At 41.3% G+C, this 21887-nt stretch overlaps 1 protein-coding gene across 3 annotated transcripts in view; it reads left to right on the plus strand.

The window, feature by feature from the left end:
• Positions 1-21887, plus strand: part of col19a1 (collagen, type XIX, alpha 1) — a 422382-nt gene that overhangs the window by 96008 nt on the left and 304487 nt on the right. For all 3 annotated transcript variants that reach the window (XM_087979446.1, XM_087979452.1, XM_087979458.1), the window contains exon 10: positions 16604-16657. In XM_087979446.1, the coding sequence (XP_087835572.1) occupies positions 16604-16657 (54 nt within the window). The remainder of the gene's footprint in view (positions 1-16603; positions 16658-21887) is intronic.

Here is a 21887-nt window from a genome sequence, read left to right on the forward strand (position 1 = left end):
ACTCCTTTTTTATATTGACATGTCCTAGAATATCAACATACTCCTCTCTACTCTTACCATCTACCATTTCCTTCCCCTTTAATGAATACTTTACACCAGTATTTATCAAGATCTCGTCAACCTCCTCTGGCTCCATGTATAAATTATTTTCTTTGATTTAAGTCGGCCTACTCTATCCCTGGTATCCTCTTGGTTCTTATATATGTTGAAACACCTTGGGATTTTCCTTCATCTTGTTTGCCAAGGACACTTCATGACTTCTTTTAGCCCTCCTCTTTCTGTTTGTTTAAGTAGAATAAACTCCCAAACATTATCAAACATTGGAGTTCATACAGAATCATGAAACCAAATCTTGAACATTTTGGAAACCATAACTTTACTCACATTGAAAGAAGATGCTAAGGGCAGAGACTACAGGCATCCATAAGACCATAAGGTGTGGCACAGAAGTCGACTATTCAGTCCATCAAGCAGGAAAATCGACGTTTCGGGCAAAATTATATCTAACTGTATCTAACTATATTTTCCTGCTCCTCAGATGCTGCCTGACCTGCTGTGCTTTTCCAGCACCACTCTGATCTAAACTCTGGTTTCCAGTATCTGCAGTCCTCACTTTTGCCTATTCAGTCCATCAAGTCTTCTCTACCATGGCTGATCTGATAATTCCTGTCATTTTTCCCATAACTATTGATTCCCTTAAGTTTAAAAATCTGTCTATCCCAACCTTGAATATACTTAACAACCCAGTCTCAACAGCTCTTTTTGGTAAAGAATTTTTCACATACACAATCCTCTGAGAGAAGAAATACCTTCTCATCTCTTTGAAATGTACAACCTCTTGTACGATCTCCATCTCTGAGATTACGCATGCTGATCCTAGACTCTCCCACAGGGCATCATCTTTGGGTTCTTATTTTCTTCCCTTCCTTTTAAAAGCATTTTGAATTCACTCTGCAATTCCATATGTATGTTAATGCTATACTGTGGCTGAACGTCATTCCACCTACTTCAATTGTATGACTTATATAAATCATTGCTAAGTGCAATAATTTCAATTGATTCATGCTTAAAATTTTGATTTTGGGGAAATGATGCGGTGCATTGAATACTCTTCAATGTCATGGGAATAACAGATCCATCTTGTATAGGTACTTATTTCTCTGATGTGATTCATACTCAAGTGGAGAATGCACCATGGAAACCATATCGCAACAACGACTAAATAACTAAATAAAAACTATAGGGCAAAGAAAGGTGACAGAACTTATCTCTGTATTACTGCATTGGTCATCATTGATGGAGTTTTCTTTTTTCAACATCATCCTCTGCCTTCTACTGTTGGACCATTGTACTTCCCTTGCTGTATTATTCCCTGTTTTCTCTGCATCTGAGGGCACTAATGCATCACTGCATGTTATTCCAGCCATCAGAGTTAAGATGTTTGGTAAGATGGAATTTGTGTATAGATTCACATGAGCATTATTAAATTAAATTTGATATTAAGCCATTAATTGACAGATGAGTAAAAGCTTGGTCAAAGAAATAGGTTTTAATGATTTTTTAAAAGAAGGAAATAAAGTACAGAAGTGGAGAGGTGTAAAAAGAGAATCCAAAGTCTGAAACATGCCCACAAGTGATGGTATGATTAAACCCAAGTTTGCTCTGAAGCCAAATTAGAGGAGCACCAATATCCCAGAGGGTGTGAAGCCAGAAGATAGTGCTTTTAAAAAATATACATTAATAGGATGTGGGTATCAAGGCCAGTATTCATCAGCCATGAGGCAAGAGAGTGAATTCTCTGACACAGAAAGCAGCTGATGCCAAAACATTGAATGTTTTCAAGAAGTTAGATATAGTTTATGACTAAATGGTTCAAAGGGAATGTGGAGAAAGTGGGATGATGATAAAAAAATGTGGTGGATGATGATAGAAAAATTAAAGTTGAAAAATGTGAAGTTGTTTAATTTGAAAGGGAGAACACTATAACAGCATTATTTAACTGGACTGGAGAAAAACTGCAGAAAGTTACAACAACAAAGGAACTTTGGGTGCTTATGCACACAACACAGAAAGCTAGCACATTGGTGAAACAGGTAATTGGGAAGGTTCATGAAATGTTGGCCCTTATTTCAAGGAGATTGGAGAGTAAGGTGAGGCAATTGTACAAGATGCTGGAAGACCACATCTGGAATACTATGAGTAGTTTTGGTCTCCTCATTTAACAAAATATATTATTTCATTAGAGGCACTCCACAGAAGGCTCAAAAGGATGAACCCAATATGGATGGATTGTTTTATGCACCATGGTTAAACAGTTTAGGATTCCACTCATTGGATTTTAGAAGATTGAGAGGTGATCACATTGATAATATACAATTTATAAAGTGCTTGACTGAGAGGATGTTAAAGACCAGAGGACATGGTCTCAGAATTAAGGGCTGCCAATTTAAGACTGAGATGAGAAGAGGGTTGTGAGGAATATTTTGCTTAGAGAGTTGTGAGGAATATTTCTTGCCTCAAAGAGCTGTGAGGCAAGGTCCTTATGTATATTTAAAACTGAGAATGATAGATTCTTGATCAGTAGGGAAATCACAGATTATGGGAAAGGGAAGGAAAGTGAATAAAAGGAGTACCAGATCAGTCATGATCCAATTGAGTAGAAGAGCAGGCTTAACTGGCTGAAAGGACCACTCATGTCCTATTTTTCATGGTCTTATTGACGTTATTAGTGCAAGCCATAGTTCAAGCATAGACTAAAGAGCTGAATTTCAGAGGTGAAATGAAAGTGACTGCTCTTGACATCAAGACTGCATTTGACTGAGTATGGCATCAAGGAGCCCTTGCAAAATTGAAATTATTGGGAATTGGGAGGGAAAACTCAACTCTGGCTGGAATTATGTGTGGCACAATGGAAGATGGTTGTGGAGTTTAGTCATCTCAGCTTGAGGACATCTCTGCAGGGGTTCCTCCAAACCATCTTCAACTGCTTCATCAATGACTATCTCTTCATTCCAAGGTCAGAAGTGGGGATGTTTGCTGATGATACTGCACAAATATTGCACAATCTGGGAAGTCACAGCCTCATTTCTGAATTCTCAGATACTGAAACAGTTCATACCCACATACAATGACATCTGGACAATATCCAGGTTGGAACTGACAAGTGGCAATTAACAATTAACAATTAACAAGTGGCAATTAACAAATGCCAGGCAATGACCATCTCATAACAACTGAGGATCTAACCATTGGTCCTTGGCATTTGAAGGTGTTAGTATCACTGAATTGCATGCTGTCAACAGCCTGGGAGATACCATTGACCAGAAATTGAACTGGACTGGCTATATAAATATTATAACTACAAGTATGAAGTAATTTCCTGGTTCTTTCCTTTCTCTCTTTTCTAAAATGGAACAATGTTAGAAGACTTCCAGTTCTTTGAGAGAGTTTGAAAATTACTGCCAGGGCCCTAGATATTTCCACTTTGCCTTCCTCAACAGCTTGGAATATATCTCATCTGAGTCTGTAAATTTATCTATTGTTAGGGCTGCTGAACTTACTAGTACCTCCTCTCTCTTTATGTTAATTGTTTCTAACATTGCACAGTCCTCCACTCTGATGTCTATACGTGCACCATCCTTTTCCATTGTGATGACTGATGTAAAGCATTCATTGAGGACTGTGCCCTTATCTTTCTCACACACAGATTTATACAAGATTACCTCTTTTAACAGGCCCTACTTTTTCACTCTTTGTATTCTCCTATTCATTGTATTTTCTGTTTAACTTTTCCCAGCAAATAAACATTCTTGGAATCAAATTGAGCTGAATTGATTAGATTAGATTCCCTACAGTGTGGAAACAGACCCTTTGGCCCAACAAGTCCACACCGACCCTCTGAAGAGTAACCCACCCAGAACCATTTCCCTCTGACTAATGCAGTTAACACTATGGACAATTTAGCATGGTCAATTCATCTGACCTGTACATCTTTGGACTGTGGGAGGAAACCGGAGCACCCGGAGGAAACCCACGCAGACATGGGGAGAATGTGCAAATTCCACACAGATAGTCATCTGAGGCTAGAATCGAACCTGGGACCCTGGTGCTGTGAGGCAGCAGTGCTAACCACTAAGCCACCATACCACCCCAAATTAAGACAAGGTTGTGGTGGAACCCGTCCCCTTGTTCTTTTACTTGTCCCTGTGAATGGTAACTGTGAAGGGGGAAAGTTTGAATTGCAGGACACAGGACTTCTAATGACCAGGCTGCACAGAATGATTGATAGTTATTAGTTTCTCCAACAGACATTATGGTCATGGAGCCTTAATGATCAGCCAAACACTGAGAACAAGAGGTGACATTCGTAAGCAATGGCCTGAGAGTCAGATCAGCTTGCATTTTCAAATAATTCACAGAATTTCAGAGATCTTCCACACAGAATGAGACCATTTGGCCCATCATGTCTGCGCTAATGACAAGTAGCTATCCAACCTAATCCCACTTTCCAGAACTTGATCTGTACCCTTGCAGATTTAGGCACTTCAAGTGTATAACATATTTTAAATGTTGCAAGAGTTTCTGACTCTGCCATGCTTTCAAGCTGAGCCTTAGAACCCCACCACTCTCTGTGTGAAAAATTGTCCTCTGTGCCTCCTAACCTTCAGACTAAATTCATGACCCCAGATTTATCAAAAGGCATAAATCTTTCCCATAACAAGGAGCTGAAAATGAGTTGCTGGAAAAGTGCAGCAGGTCAGGCAGCATACAAGGAACAGGAGAATCGACGTTTCGGGCATAAGCCTCTCCGCCCCCACCCCACTCTGGCCTATCACCCTCACCTTGACCTCCTTCCACCTATCGCATTTCCAACGCCCCTCCCCCAAGTCCCTCACCCCACTCTGGCCTATCACCCTCACCTTGACCTCCTTCCACCTATCGCATTTCCAACGCCCCTCCCCCAAGTCCCTCCTCCCTACCTTTTATCTTAGTCTGCTGGACATACTTTCCTCATTCCTGAAGAAGGGCTTATGCCCGAAACGTCGATTCTCCAGTTCGTTGGATGCTGCCTGACCTGCTGCGCTTTTCCAGCAACACATTTTCAGCTCTGATCTCCTGCATCTGCAGTCCTCACTTTTTCCCATAACAAGGAGCCCAAGTTAAGCTTTGGTTTCAGACTCAGCTTTGGTATTCAATTCATACAAGCTGTCAGTCATGAAAGATTAGCAAAACATAAAATATCAAGATGCACAAACTGTCATGGGAGTCATCCTTTCAGACAGAACATGAAACACCTTCATGGCACACTGAAGAATTGATTTCATGCTGCATTTCTGATCTGGGCCTGGCTTCCTCTCAATAATCCTCACTAAAATTAATTACATTAACACCAGAAATTGAGACAAAAGGTCCACTGCCACTTTACTGCACCAACTTCAATTGTCCTTTACCCATCCCCACTTATAACCAGACCACTGCCAACCTTCCTTTTCCTTATCCACTTATTGGAATAAGTAAGGTGTGATTTCTAAGCCTTCCTGACTTCAGCCACAGGAGCTTTGGATTACAGTATTATTGAAGGCAAATCCAACACCGGAAGGAATTGTCTAAGGATAAGATGTTGTGCAGTCTGGTCAGAGGAACCATGACAGAGATATGGATGAAATGTTCATTTTGCCTCCTGGATGCAGACCCACCAGACCCACAGATTGGACACCATGCAAAGTACATTTAAGAACAGCCTTCAAGTGCATCTGGGATGTGCAAATGAGATTGGGATGGATCAGGATGGGTGGCAAAGTCTTCTTACCATTTGTCCCACATGGGAGCAAAGGAACTCAGTCTGGTAGAATGATGCTGGGAATATGTTGTGAACTAGCTATATCTTTGTAATGAGCCTGAACCCAGGGAAATGGACTAGGGACATAACAGAGCCAATGGGGTAGATTAAAGCCGAACATGCCTTCCTACTATCCCACCCCAAAGGTAGCTTGGAAGGTGATTTGTAGATGAAGGTGAGGTGTGATGGTGATAGGTCAGAGCAGAGGGTGCAGAAGATAGGTAGGGAGGAAGATGGACAGGTAGGAAAGTTCAAGAGGTCAGTGCCTAGTTGGAGGATTGAATCTGGAATAAGATGGGGGAGAGGAGGTGAGGAAACTGGTGAAATCAACATTGATGCCATGTGGTTGGAGGATCCCAAGGTGGAAGATAAGGCATTCCTCCTCCAGGCAGTGGGTGGCTTAGATTTAGCGTAAGAAGGAGGCCCAGCACTTGCATGTCATTGGCGGAGTGGGAGGGGGAGTTGACGTGGTCAGCAATTGGGCAGTGGGGTTGTTAGGTCCATGTGTCCTAGAGATGTTCCCTGAACCGTTCTGCAAGTTGGCATCTCCCCAGTATATAGGAGACCACATTGGGAGCAACAGACAACGTGGATGAGGTGTTTAGATGTGCGGGAAAATCTCTGCTGGATGTGGAAGGATCCTTTGGGGCCTTGGATGAAGCTGAAGAGGGGGGTATGGGTGCAGATTTTACACATCTTGCTGTGGCAAGGGAATGTGCCATGAGGGAGTCACAGAGGAAATGGTCTCTGTGGAATGCTGATAGAAGTGGGGAGGGAAAATATCTCCACTATATTGATGACTGTATCTGCGACACTTCGTGCTCCCATGAGGAGGTTGAACAGTTCATCAATTTCACAAAGACCTTCCACCCTGACCTCAAGTTCACCTGGACCATTTCAGACACCTCCCTCGCCTTCCTGGACCTCTCCACCTCCATTTCTGGCTACCAACTCTACACAGATATCTACTTCTAACCCACTGACTCCCACAGCTACCTGGACTACACCTCCTCCCATCCTACTTCCTGTAAAAACGCTATCCCATACTGCCAATTCTTCTGGCTCCGCCGCATATGCTCCGAGGAGGAGCAATTCCACTTCAGAACATCCCAGATGGTCTCCTACTTTAAGAAATGCAATTTCCCCTCCCACATAGTCAACAAAGCCCTCCAGAGCATCTCCTCCACTTCCCGCACCTCTGCCCATGAACTCCACCCCTCCGACCGCAACAAAGATAGAACCCTCCTAGTCCTCATCTTCCACCCCACCAATCTCCAGATACAGTGCATCATCCTCCTCCATTTCCACCACCTACAGTCAGACCCCATCACCAGAGATATATTTCCCTCCCTACCCCTATCAACATTCCTCAGAGACCATTCCCTCCATGTTCCCTTGTTAGGTCCACACCCTCGCATCAAACCACCCTCTACTCCCAGCACCTTCCCTTGCCATAACAAGAGGTGTAAAACCTGCCCCCCCCCCCCCCGCCACTTCACATCCATCCAAGGCCCCAAAGGATCCTTCCACATGTGGCAGAGAATTCCTGTATGTCCAAACACCTCATCTGCTGTGTCCGTTGCTCCTGATATGGTCTGATGCTAACTTGAGGAACAGTTCAGGGAACATCTCTGGGGCACACGCACCCAATAACTCCACCACCCTGTGGCTGATCATGTCAAATCCACCTCCCACTCTGCCAAAGACGTGCAAGTCCTGGGCCTTCTCCACTGTCAAATTCTAGCCACACGGCACCTGGAGGAGGAACGCCTCATCTTCCAACTTGGGACCCTCCAACCACACGGCATCAATGTCAATTTCACCAGTTTCCTCGGCTCCCCTTCCCCCACCTTATCCCAGTTCTGACCCTCCAACTTGAACTGTCCTACCCGGCCATCTTTCTTCCCACCTAACCGCACAACATCCTCTCTGATCTATCACTATCATCCCCCACCTTCATCTACCTATCGTCTTCCAGCTACCTTCCCCCCAGCCCCACCCCCTCCCATTTATCTCTCAGTCCTCTTGGATCCCCTCCCACATTCCTGATGAAGGGCTTATGCTTGAAATGTCGACTCTCCTGCTCCTCAGATGCTGCCTGACGTGCTGGGCTTTTCCAGTGCCACACTGTTTGACTTCTGTCCTTGTGAAACAAGATTAATTAAAATTACTTGCAATGTATATAAATCACAGTAATCCTTGCATCCCTTGGGAGCATTGATCATATTTTCAAAGACTAAGAAGAACCTATTCATTTAAAAGAGATTAATGAATAATGTAATAGCAATTAATATAACATGAGGAATCGATAATCCAGGCTCTTCACTCTATTACAATTTGATAGCTTCACCCAATGCTACATCACTGTGATTAGGATTTGATTGGTGTTGCTGACACAATGGATACTGCAGAGAGCACCCTTTCTGTGCCATGCTAGAGAAAGAAGCTGGAGCTCCACCTGAACATTGTTTCCATTCAACTGTTAGCAAAGAATTTCAGCAGTTGATATAGCTGTTCTTCTGATGTGACTCCCTGTCTCTGTCAATCTCTCAATCTCTCCAGAGACCACCATCTACTGAAAGCATAGACATATGTTAAAACACTTAGTGAGCTCTCCTAAATATATGAGTGAGTAAACTGTTTGAGGCGAGGCCCTGCAGGAGAGGACAAGCCACAATCTTGTGATGATGGTGTGGCTTTAAGACATGATTTTGGCTTTTTTTTGAAGAGAGGCTGTCAGGCAGAGGATCAAAGCAGTCTACCAGAATCACTAGAATAAACAGCTTGGGAGACATTTTCTTTTATTAACTGCCTGAATGGGTGTGGCCAGCTTTCACAAATCAAGATTTCTGGGTTTTGGCTTCTCAGTAGCATCAAAAGCTATTGGGATCTCAACAGAGTTGGAAACTTTAGTAAGTGTCTCCCGGCTGCTACTGTCTTTGAATTTTCACTTCGTGTTTTTTTTCCCCTCCTGGATTAGAGAACTGCACGTGAATTGCATTTGAATTTGCCTTTATTGCCAAGATGTGTGTTTATGGGATGTTACTATATTGGAACAGTTAATAAATAATAGCTACAGTATCTATTGTTTAGTTATGTTTTCCAAGAGAGTTGAGTTATTCTAAGTTCTTCTTTCTTTAGTTTGTATTTTCACTATAGTGTTTAAATAAATTATATTTTTGCTTAATGTCAAATAGTTTGACCAATCATATTCACTCTGGAACACGGCACTCCACATTTGCCTTTAAAATAAGAATAAGTTAGGGTCTAGGCTAACTTAGATATTTTGAGGGTGTCTGGTCTTCTCTGCCCCTTAGCAATCTTTACAGTTTCTCTTGTACAAACACATCAGAAGCAAGCTGGGCCCATAACCCAGATGTCAATGGATCAATATCATCCTCTGCTAATGGTCTCACAATTGGATAAAGTTGTCAAGAAGGCCTATGGCAAGCTTGCTTCATCTGTTGGGACACTGAGTATAAAAGTTGGCAAATCATATTGCAACTGTATAAGGCTTTGTTCAGGCCATATTTGGAATACTGTGTGCAGTTCTGGTCTCTGCACTATCAGAAAGATGTGGAGGTTTTGGAGAGTGCAGAAGAGATTTACTAGGATGTTGTCTGGATTGGAATGTATTAACTATAAGGAAAGGTTGGACAAACTTAGATTGTTTTTGCTAGAGCATCAGAGGCTGAGGGGTGACCTGATATAAGAACATAAAATCATGAGGAGCATGGATAGGGTGGATAGTCAGAATCACTTTCCCAGGGTGGAAATGTCAAATACTAGGGGTCAGAGTCTGAGGGGAAAAGTGCAAAAGCGATGTGCAAGGCAAGTTTTTTGCAGTGAGGGTGGTAGGTGCCTGAAGCAATGTGGCCAGAGGAGGTGGTTGAAGCAGATCCAATAGCAAAGTCTAAAAGGTATTAGATGACCACATGAACAAGCAGAGGATAGATGAAACGGATCATGTGCAAGCAGATGGGATTAGATTAGAATAGAATCATGGTCAATACAGACATGGTGAGCTGATGAGCCTGTTCATGTGCTGTACTGTTCCATGTTCTCGGTTCTATGTACAACCTTGTGGTACCATGTATCTCACAGTAGAATGCGTTAAAATAAAGTTAATGTTTTCCTTTATTCAGCAGACTGTCACATTCTGTATTACCCTAACAATGCCAAAAATTATTATGGTGCCCACAACATTTGGTAGATTAAGAAGAGGACAGTAGACAGTTCAAATGTGCAAATGAGTATTAGTTTAGTTTAGTTCCATTCAAACTCTCATGAAAGACATGGTGTTCTCCAGGGTTCAAATAACCTGATAACTCTCACTGAAACCAATTTAAATCCAGGTGACATCAGTTCAGTCTTCCATTATTCATCAGATAAGTGGAAAGAAACAGTGGCAAATCTGAATCAGACAATACCAGCATGAATGCCTTCGCCTCTGCCGTTTCATTTGATGCTGTGCAGTCTCTCTAATATAGGAATCCTCTGCCATCTCCAGTTTGATGTGAAGTGTCCACAAATAAGAGACAATTGCATAGTCCTATGCTTGAAGTCAGATCCAGTATCACAAGAGTCAGAGGTCAGATATGAAGTGACAGCATTGTCACCTTAAGTTCCTGGCCTCAGCTTCCTGTCAGACATACAAAACCATAGTGTCAGCTCTGTATGGAAAGACAGAAAGACAGTCTCCAATCAGAGAGATTTGTTATTATTGTGGGATCCTCCTTTCTCCATCAATGTGATAGTCTGTTTTCCTTCGTTCCTATCCTTGTTTACAAGGATTGGTCCATAGACTTCCATTGGATCTGTCCATACTTGTGATCATAGCACTGCAGAGGATTGACCATTTCTTCTGCAGAATGCCTGACTCTCATCACCTGCCATAAGGTGTATTGGATTCATTGATAAACAATCTATTCAGTTATGTTACAAATGACCAATAAGTCCTGATGTGGGATTCAAATCGGGAGCTCTGGCTCACCATTTTGGGTCAGAACTTCCAAGATAAGGTTTTGCTGTATCTGCTTGACATACCACTTAAGTTATTGGCATCATCAATTGTGAGAGATTAGGAAGTGTTGAATTCCAAAGAGATCTAGAATTCTTTGTTCAGGAACCACTGAAAGCTATTATGCACTTAAAGCAAGTAGCTTGGAAGGTGAGCAGTTTGCCAGTCATTGTCACAAGAAGGTTTAAAAGCAGAGGCAAAGAAATCTGACTTCATTTGTCTAGTATACTAGCGAGACTGAACCTGTAATATTGAGTGCAATCTGGTCTCCTTGCCTGAGGAAAGATACATTTGTTATTAGGGAGAATGCAGTGGAGGCTGCATTCCTGGAATGCCAGGCTGATTCCTGGAATGGTAGGACTATTCTATGAGGAGACTGGACCTGTTTTCTCCAGAATTTTGAAGAATGAAAGGTGATCTCAGAGAAATATACAAATTCTTAAAAGAGACAGACAGATTAGATGCAAGAAAGATGTTTCCCCTGGCTGTGGGATCTACAAGCAGGGTTCATAATCTCAGGATAATAGCAGACCATTTAAGAATGAGGTGAAGAAGAATTTCTTCATTCACACTGTGGTGACTCTTTGGAATTCTGTCAAAAAGGAGGCTGTGAAAGCTCAGAGATTAAATAAGTCTAAGACAGAGATTATAAGAGATCTTGTCAGTAATGACACCAAAGCATATGGGGTTAGAGCAGAACACTTTCATTGAGGTAGATGATTAACCGTGATCTAGAATGATGGTGCAGGCTCAAAGGGCTGGATAGTGTACTCCTGCTCCTATGTTTTTTAATTCATAAAGTCCTGCCTTTGACATGAATGCATCCACAGACAGAAATATTCACCTCTCAATAATTAATTATTGACAAAAATCTGACAATATCAGGAGAGTCAGAAGTACAGACGGCCAGCACACATCTTAAAAATGGAAAAGTTCCACAATTTCAACATGATTTACTTGTCATGGACTGAGAGAAAAGGAATTGTGATTGTGCTGTGTTATAAGATGAATGGCGCATTTTTAACATTTTGCATACTGTAGGGTACCTGAATGATAGACACCTTGTTCATCAAACTAGTTAGAATTGGGGAAGGAGCAGTAATTACTATATTGTCTATTTTGGTTTGACAGATAATCTAATTTAAATAAAGCAAGTGTTGAGAGAGAATCACTTTAAGTCCATACTTTTCTTTTGAAAGTGATGGATGTAAACAAATGCAAAATATGTATTCTTAAAGAATTTCTCAGTAACCTTCATCCCATGTCCCAAAAAGTTAGGGGATTCTCATTCTGTAGTTATTAATTATTTCACCACAGAAAGGATTTGGCAAGTGAAATGTCGAAACTTATATTGAAATATCAAGTTTTTAAAGCAACCTATATCTTTACTGTTTTAGGATCAATTTGTCTGTTCAGGTAAGCTCCAATCAACTCCCCAAGATGTTCGTTCAAACAGTGTTTAGTTATACATAAGGATTTCACAGTGGAAATCTTTGTCTCAAGTTGCTCTAATTCCAACCTTCTACTACAGTCTTTCTCACATGACTGCTGAAGTTATTATTACAGACTATATGTCTTAGGAACTCACCTGCACAATCCTTAAACACTATCTGTACACATACTTCAGAACAGGGTACAAGATGAAAGATCATTTGAATGCAAGCTTTACCGAAGAGAGAAATAAGTGATTGACACACGTGTTGTACTTGCAAATCTCCATTCACTGAACCTCCCTTTCAGCAATGAACAGGCAAAGATACATAGGCAGCCAGTCAAGTTTTCACACAGTTTACAGCTGTGAAGGCCAAGATTGACTCAACTATGAGAATGATTTGGAGTTGTTTTGTAATGATGTGGAGAAGTGCTGCATTGTAGATTGTCATAGTACAAAATTGAGTGGCACGAGCAGTGCTTTCTGAGAGGATTCTGTGGTTTGTTGGTTGTCACTGAGGGTCTAGAAACAGACAGTTTCACAGTGGGTTGCTGCTTTTTGTATGTTAGGGAGGGAGGAGGAGCTGCAATCCTGTGATGCACTGGGAATTGACTCCACCTGCATTATTTATCTCTGGACTCACCAATATGTATATACCTGCCAGAGGTTCAAAACATGACTCTGGTTGCTATCTAGAAAATAAAACAAATTGTGTATAAAACACTGGCAAAACGTGAGTGAATTGCTTCTGTCTGAACAGATGCTGCCAAACATACAGAGTTTCTCCAGTTTCTGCTGTCTTTACATCAGATCTTCAGTATCTGCAATATTTTAGTTTTGTTCATGTGCTGCCTGGTCATGTACTGAATCACTTAATTAAAGATCAAAACATTAAACACTTTCTCTGTTGAGTGCTTGTCCTCCAGTGACTGTATGGTTACATTGGTAAAGCAAGCACATTTCATTTCTAGATAATGTCTGTTTATCGAAAAGCATTGTCAGCTCCCTTAATAACGTACTGTGTGAATTGTTAAAAAAAACTGAATTATTCAAAAAAAATTCTTGAAACGAGGGTTTTTTAAAAAGTCATTAATCTTTATTTTAACAGAAAAAATCATTTACTTATATTTCATGGGCATTTTTTTCATTTAGTCTGACTCTTTAATTATCTTTGGCTCCATTGAAATGTAGTAAGAACAGGTATCTTTTCCATTATGTATCTGTAAAGCAATATGTCTGCGTTTTACTCAGTTTTGAAAACAACGATTCACATCAAATTAAGCATCAATCTACAACTGTGGGAAACATCTATTGTTTTATAATTGCTTGATTACATCGTGTGATACATTTTGATAGTATTAAAATCTTTGTAAAGCTTTTACTCCATTATCAATGACATGTATTAAACATTCTTTCTTATTGAAAAAGCTGGGAGATGTCTTGTATAATTCAGATAACAAGGTTGTGAAGGATGGAACTAGAGCCAATCTTTGCACACTTTACACACTTAGAGTCATAGAGTCATAGAAATGTACAGCATGGAAACAGACCCTTCGGTCCAACCCGTCCATGCCAACCAGATATCCCAACCCAATCTAGTCCCAACTGGCAGCACCTGGCCCATATCCCTCCAAACCCTTCCTATTCATATACACATCCAAATGCCTCTTAAATGTTGCAATTGTACCAGCCTCCACCAATTCCTCTGGCAGCTCATTCCATACACGTACCACCCTCTGTGTGAAAAAGTTGCCACGTAGGTCTCTTTTATATCTTTCCCCGCTCAACCTTAAACTATGCCCTCTAGCTCTGAACTCCCTAACCTCAGGGAAAAGACTTTGTCTATTTACCCTATTCATGCCCCTCATAATTTTGTAAACCTCTATAAGGTCACCCCTCAGCCTCCGATGCTCCAGGGAAAATAGTTCCAGCCTGTTCAGCCTCTCCATATAGCTCAAATCCTCCAACCCTGGTAACATCCTTGTAAATTTTTCTGAACCCTTTCAAGTTTCACAACATCTTTTCGAAAGGAAGGAGATCAGAATTGCATGCAATATTCCAACAGTGGCCTAATCAATGTCCTGTACAGCCGCAATATGACCTCCCAACTCCTGTACTTAATACTCTGACCAATAAAAGAAAACATTCCAAATGCCTTCTTCACTATCCTATCTACCTACGACTTCACTTTCAAGGAGCTATGAACCTGCACCCCAAGGTCTCTTTGTTCAGCAACACTCCCTAGGACCTTACCATTAAGTGTATAAGTCCTGCTAAGATTTGCTTTCCTAAAATGCAGCACCTCGCATTTATCTGAATTAAACTCCACCTGTCACTTCTCAGCCCATTGGCCCATCTGGTCAAGATCCTGTTGTAATCTGAGGTAACCCTCTTCACTGTCCACTGAATCTCCAATTTTGGTGTCATCTGCAAACTCACTAATTGTACCTCTTGTGCTCACATCCAAATCATTTATGTAAATGACAACAATTAGAGGACTCAGCACCGATCCTTGAGGCATTCCACTGGTCACAGGCCTCCAGTCTGAAAAGCAACCCTCCACCACCACTCTCTGTCTTCTACCTTTGAGCCAGTTTTGTATCCAAATAGCTAGTTCTCCCTGTATTCCTAAGTCCATATAGATCACATCTACTGCTCTCCCCTCATCAATCCCCTTTGTTACTTCTTCAAAAAACTGAATCAAGTTTGTGAGACATGATTTCCCACGCACAAAGCCATGTTAACTATCCCTAATCAGCCCTTGCTTTTCCAAATACATGTACATCCTGTCCCTCACGATTCCCTCCAACAATTTGCCCACCACCGACGTCAGGCTCTCTGGTCTATAGGCTGAATGTTGCAATCTGTTTGATTGAATCAATGCGTTAAACTCGTGGCATTGAATGATTGACAGAAGTCCTTACCACCCTTCTTAAACAGTGGCACCCCATTAGCCAACCTCCAGTCTTCTGGACCTCACCTGTGACTATCGATGATACAAATATCTCAGTAAGAGGCCCAGCAATCACTTCCCTAGCTTTCCACAGAGTTCTAGGGTACACCTGATCAGGTCATGGGGATTTATCCACCTTTATGTGTTTCCACACATCTAGCACTTCTCCCTCTGTAATATGGCATTTTGCAAGATGTCACCATCTATTTCCCTAAAGTCTATATCTTCCATATCTTTTTCCACAGTAAATACTGATGCAAAATTCTGATTTAGTATCTCCCCCATTTTCTGTGGCTCCACACAAAGGCCGCCTTGCTGGTCTTTGAAGGGCCCTATTCTCTCCCTAGTTACCCTTTTGTCCTTAATGTATTTGTAAAAACCCTTTGGATTCTCCTTAATTCTATTTGCCAAAGCTATCTCATGTCCCCTTTTTGCTCTCCTGATTTCCCTCTTAAGTATACTCCTACTGCCTTTATACTCTTCTAAGGATTCACTCGATATATCCTGTATATACCTTACATCTGCTTCCTTCTTTTTCTTAACCAAACCCTTAATTTCTTTAGTCATCCAGCATTCCCTATACCTACCAGCCTTACCTTTCACCCTGACATGAATATACTTTCTCTGGATTCTCATTATCTCACTTCTGAAGGCTTCCGACTTTCCAGCCGTCCCTTTACCTGCGAACATCTGCCCCCAATGAGCTTTCGAAAGTTCTTGCCTAATACTGTCAAAATTGGCCTTTCTCCAATTTAGAACTCCAACTTCTATCCTTTTCCATCACTATGTTAAATCTAATAGAATTATGATCGCTGGCCCCAAAGTGCTCCCCCACTGACACCTCAGTCACCTGACCTGCCTTATTGTATAAGCATTTATTTGTCGATACTTATTACAAAGATGCATCTCTTCATCCAAGAACCACAGTGTCAGTCCAATCCTTTTTCAGAGGCACAAGTGAATTACCAAGTAATGTCTAGCACTTGGACCCAATTAGTATGTAATTAACAAGTTCCTTCTCTTTAAATAAAATGAAGAGTTTTAAATCAAGTGATCAAATGGGAGAGGAATAAAACCAGCTCAGGTTCCCATTATTGTTTAGTAACTATGCTGTAAAGTATAAGGGCATTGGATGAGGATAACATTGACCTCAATGTTGCGTGTCTGCTACATTTAAATCTGGAGCTACATAGTTCCCACTGACAGTGGTGGCATATCACATTATTTATCACAAATGAATCCGAACAATTCATTTATGTTAAGTTGATTGGCTAATGTGTCAGACATGCATTGACATATGTACAGTTCATAAACTTTTAATCATTAAATTAACTATGATTCTTGCTTCTTGTTCATCAGGGAGAAAAAGGTGACCTTGGAGAAACTGGACCACGAGGGTTTCCTGGGAGAGATGTAAGTGTTTTATCATGTATTTTTTCCCCTGCAATGTGCTTATGAATTCATGTTTTGATTGTAGGCCATGGCTTCATGAGGAGCTCTCCAGTCTGAGTCAGAAGATTGCTGGTTCTAGACCCATTTCAGTGACCTGAGCACAAAATCTAGGCTGACACTTTCCTGGCCATACTGAGAGTGCACTACACATTTGGGTGTGCTGCCTTTCAAATGAGCTAATAAACTGAAGGCCTGTCTGTAAAAGAACCTGGAGAACTATTTCAAAGAAGAGTGGGAGCGTTCACCCCTGACCAATACTTAACACTCAATTATTATCATCAAACAATGATTTTCTCCCCATATTCCTCATTACCTTTAACTATAAGGACTATACCCAGCTCCTTCCTGAGGAGTAGGTATTAGTGCATCAGATTGGTTTTTAGAACTGACACTGGTTGGATGATGACCGTTAGATTAGCTTTTCAAATCAAGATTTTGATTTATCATTAAGTGCAAATTTCATTAATTGATGTCCTTGCTACATTAACCTTGGATGCTGGAGTATTAGGCTAATGACATCTCTTCCTAAGAAATATGGTTGGTGGGATAGTTGAGGCTTTGGTTTAAAATTTCCAAAATTCCTTTGATTTAGGGAAACTAGAACTAGAGGTTCATTATTTAAAAATAAGGAAATATCCATTTAAGACATAAGATGAATTTTTTTCTCAAAGTCTCTGGAACTCTCCCACAAACGTGGCGGAAGTGATTTTTGAATATTTTTATGGTCAAGGTTGATAGATTTATGATAAGCAAGGCGGTGTAAGGTTATCAAGGATAGGTAAGTATCTGGAGTAATTAGATCAGCCATGATCTTTTGAATGGTGGAACAGACTCATGAGGCCTTGTGGCATTCTCCTAATAGTTTAACTGTCCATGCATGAGAAGATAGGAATGGTTATAAGAAATTGTAGGGGCTTTAAGTTGATTCCTCTTACCAGAGGACTCACCACAACTGTTCAACATGTTACAAATCTCAATTTTTCACAAGAGAAATGAAAGAGTTCTACTCTAAAACACCAATGACCAAGAAAACACCAATGACCAAGAGGGTGCATTTCAGCTCTCCTCTATTTCCAATTACAAGCCTAACTAGCAATTGGTGCAGTAGGGGAGATGGGATCATAATCCTGCTTCTGGATTAGTGGTGCTGGAAGAGCACAGCAGTTCAGGAAGCATCCAAGGAGCTGCCTGAACTGCTGTGCTCTTCCAGCACCACTAATCCAGAATCTGGTTTCCAGCATCTGCAGTCATTGTTTTTACCTCATAATCCTGCTGACTCTAGTTTTTGATCTGGCCTTGCTACCCTTAGGTTTAGCATTGATATCAGTGCTTCTTAAAATGAGCTTCATAGTGATATTAATGGACAATTAGATTGAAGGATATAGCAAGAAGACTGGTAGATCTTTGTGATAGTGGTAGTCCTATTAATAAAGCTTCTAATTATCATTGTGGATAATTTCAGAGGCATTTCAGAGATAGAGGAGTGGGGATAATTTTTAACTTCGTCACATGGATCATAACTGATCAACTGACTCAGTTGCCCATCTGTACCTATCTCTGACACAAAGCTAGGTGAGAGGGTGAGTTATGAGGGGGATTTAGAGATTCTTCAGTATAATTCAGACAAGCTAAGTGAGTGAGCAAATACACGGCCAATGAAGTATAATGTGAAGAAAAATGAGGCTATCAATTCTGTAAACAAAAACAGGAAACAGAGTATCCCTACAGTGCAGAAAGCAGCCATTAGGCCCATCAAGTTTCCACTAACCTCTGAAAAGCATCCCATGCAGACTCAGACCCCCACCCTCTCCTCATAACCCCACATTTATCATGGCTAGTCTACACATCCCCAGACAGTAGGGACAGTTAGCATGGCCATTCCAATTTTTTTTTCACATCTTTGAACAGTGAGAAGAAACCAATGCACTTAACAGAAACCCACGCATGCACAGAGAGAACATGCAAACCCCACACAGACAGTCAATCAAAGCTGGAATTGAACCCAGGTTCCTGGCACGGTGAGGCAGCAGTGCTAACCACTGAGTTAATAAGTTGCCTCCAGGTTGGCAGATTATTAACTGATTATTAACTGAAGGGTGGTAAATTAGGAAGGGAGAGGTGCATCGAGACATGGGTTTCCTTGCACACCATTCACTTGTTGGCCTTCATAGCAAGAGAAATCAAATACAGGGGCAGGGATATTCTCTGCAATTCACATCAGATTGGTGTGACCATACCTAAGATACGTATGTGCAGTTTTGGTCTGAGGAAGGATATTCTGGTTGTAGAGCACGTGCCTCAAAGGTTTAACAGACTGATTCCTGGGATGGTAGGACTGATCTATGAAGAGACACTGGCATCATGGTCTATTGATTAGGAACGTATTTATTGGAGGCTAGAAGAATGATGGGGGAGGGTGATCTCAATGAAATCAATAAAATTCTAACAGGATTAGACAGGGTAAATGCATGAGGATGTTCATGTGGCTAGGGAGTCCTGAACTAAGGTTCACAATCTAAGGGTATGGGGTAGGCCATTTAGGACTGAAATGAGATATTTCTTCACCAGGGTGCAGTGAGCCTGTGAAATTCTCTGCCACAGAAAGCAGTTGAGACTCAACATTAAATGTTTTCAAGAAAGAATTAGATATAGTCCTTAAAGCTACAGTGAATATGGGAAGAAAGTAGGAACAAAGTACTTTGGATGATCAGCCTTGATCATATTGAATGGTGGAGCAGACTCAAATGACCAAATGGCTGACTCCTGCTCCTATTTTCTTTGCTTCTATATGTTGAACTTAATTAATTTCCAAACTCTACTGTACCACCTCAAGTTATTTCTATGAATCTGGACATGGGTTTTGTAATAGTACTTCTCAAAATGAGGATTAAAAATTGTGATTACTCCAGTGGTGATAGGAAGAGGAGACTTGTGAAATGGGGTTTAGCGGGAATCCAATGCTGCTATAGAGCTTCCACCCCAAACTCACAGTTCACAACCCCACCCACTCTTTGGCCAAGTCTGCTCTATAATAATGAGGCACCACATGTTGAAATTGAGAATGACCACTGAATATGGAATTACAAATCCAAGTCTTGTATCCATTACCATTGGAGTCTGGATAATCCAAGATAGAGAAAGGGAAAAATCATGGCCGTAAGAGTTGCACCTTTTCTGGGGTACTTTAGGTGTTGGAGTTAATTTCCTGAAATTCCAGGAGCAGCAATTACTGTTTCGTATGCTGTTGCATTGTTTTGGAACTTTGGGGAAAAATGATCAAAATGATCAAAATAACGGCACTTTTAAAAGGACAAAGACAGACAGACAAAAATCAGTGACCACGTGGTTAGTGAGGGAGAGAGAGAAAAACAGCCTACACTGAGAACTGATGCAGCAGTGAATTTGCACAATTTGCTGTTTGAGTTCATATACCTCTGGACATCGGAGTGTTAAAAATTAACAAACAGCAAAACTCACAGCTGACATTGGAGGAACTTGTGTGGGAAAGCTCACAGTGCAGAAACAGATAAGTGCATAGCTTTTAATATGTAACCTTGCTGTAAGTCATCAGTAATGAGTAGAGTGGGCTCTTTCTTGATTATATGTTTTATTGAGATCTGTCTCTTGATTAAATTTTAAAAATATAAACCATAAGTACTAAGTTAACCTGGAGCACTGTTTTTTAGTGCAAATAGACGGTGCTATTTTGTGGGTCTGTACATTGTAAAGGAGGAAATATGGCCTTTAGTAGAGTGATGTGCTCTTCCTGTTGGATGTGGGAGTTTTGGGAGAGTTTCCATGTTACTGATGATTATGTCTGCAGGAAGTATCTCTGGTTGTGAATCCTATTTTATTGCATGGATCGGTTAGAGTGGCAGTTAGATGCAATAAGAAATTTATGGGAACTAGTGGGTGTATTGGCTGTTGCAGGTTCCAGGGTTTAAATGTTTTAGTAGGGTCAGAGGTGGGGGTAAAAGAGGGGGAGGTGTGGCATTGCTTGTCAAAGATCGTATTAAAGCGGTGGAAAGGACGATGGATGAAGACTCGCCATCTGAGGTAGTTTGGGCTGAGGTTAGGAATAGGAAAGGTGAGGTCGCCCTGTTAGGAGTTTTTTACAGGCCTCCTAATAGTCCTAGAAACGTAGAAGAAAGGATTGCGAGGATGATTCAGGAGAAGAGTGAAAGTAATAGGGTGGTTGTTATGGGGGACTTTAACTTTCCTGATATTGATTGGGAAAGCTATAGCTCTAGTTCGTTAGATGGGTCGGTGTTTGTCCAATGTGTGCAGGAGGGTTTCCTGACACAATATGTAGATAGGCCAACAAGAGGTGAGGCCATACTGGATTTGGTTCTGGGTAATGAACCAGGCCAGGTGTTAGAATTAGAGGTAGGTGAGCACTTTGGGGACAGTGACCACAATTCGGTGACTTTTACTCTAGTGATGGAGAGGGATAAGTGTGCACTGCAGGGCAAGAGTTATAGCTGGGGGCAGGGAAATTATGATGCGGTGAGGCATGACTTAGGATGCGTGGCTTGGAAAAGTAGGCTTCAAAGCAAGGGCTTAATTGATATGTGGAGCTTGTTCAAGGGGCAACTATTGAGTGTCCTTGATAAGTATGTACCTGTCAGGCAGGGAGGAAAGGGTCGTGTGAGGGAGCCGTGGTTTAATAAGGAATTGGAATCCCTTGTTAAATGGAAGAGGACGGCCGATGTAAAGATGAGGCGTGAAGGTTCAATTGGGGCGATTGAGAGTTATAAGGTAGCCAGGAAGGACTTGAAGAGAGAGCTAAGAGCAGCAAGGAGAGGACATGAAAGGTCCTTAGTTGGTAGGATTAGGGAAAACCCTAAGGCTTTCTATAGGTATGTCAGGAATAAAAGAATGACTAGGGTAGGAATAGGTCCAGTCAAGGATAGTAGTGGGAAGTTGCGTGTGGAGGTTGAAGAAATTGGGGAGACACTGAATGAATACTTTTCGTCAGTATTCACTCAGGAACAGGATATTGTTGCCGATGTGAATACTGAGTCACAATTAAGTAGAATGAATGGCTTTGAGGTATGTAGGGAAGAGGTGTTGGAAATTCTGGAAAGGGTGAAAATAGATAAGTCCCCTGGGCCTGATGGCATTTATCCTAGGATTCTCTGGGAAGCAAGGGAGGAGATTGCAGAGCCATTGGCCATGATTTTTATGTCCT

The sequence above is a fragment of the Chiloscyllium plagiosum genome, unplaced genomic scaffold (assembly GCF_037043375.1).
Source record: "Chiloscyllium plagiosum isolate Xiang-an unplaced genomic scaffold, Cpla_swu_hap1 HiC_scaffold_3, whole genome shotgun sequence".
Lineage (NCBI taxonomy): Eukaryota > Metazoa > Chordata > Chondrichthyes > Orectolobiformes > Hemiscylliidae > Chiloscyllium > Chiloscyllium plagiosum.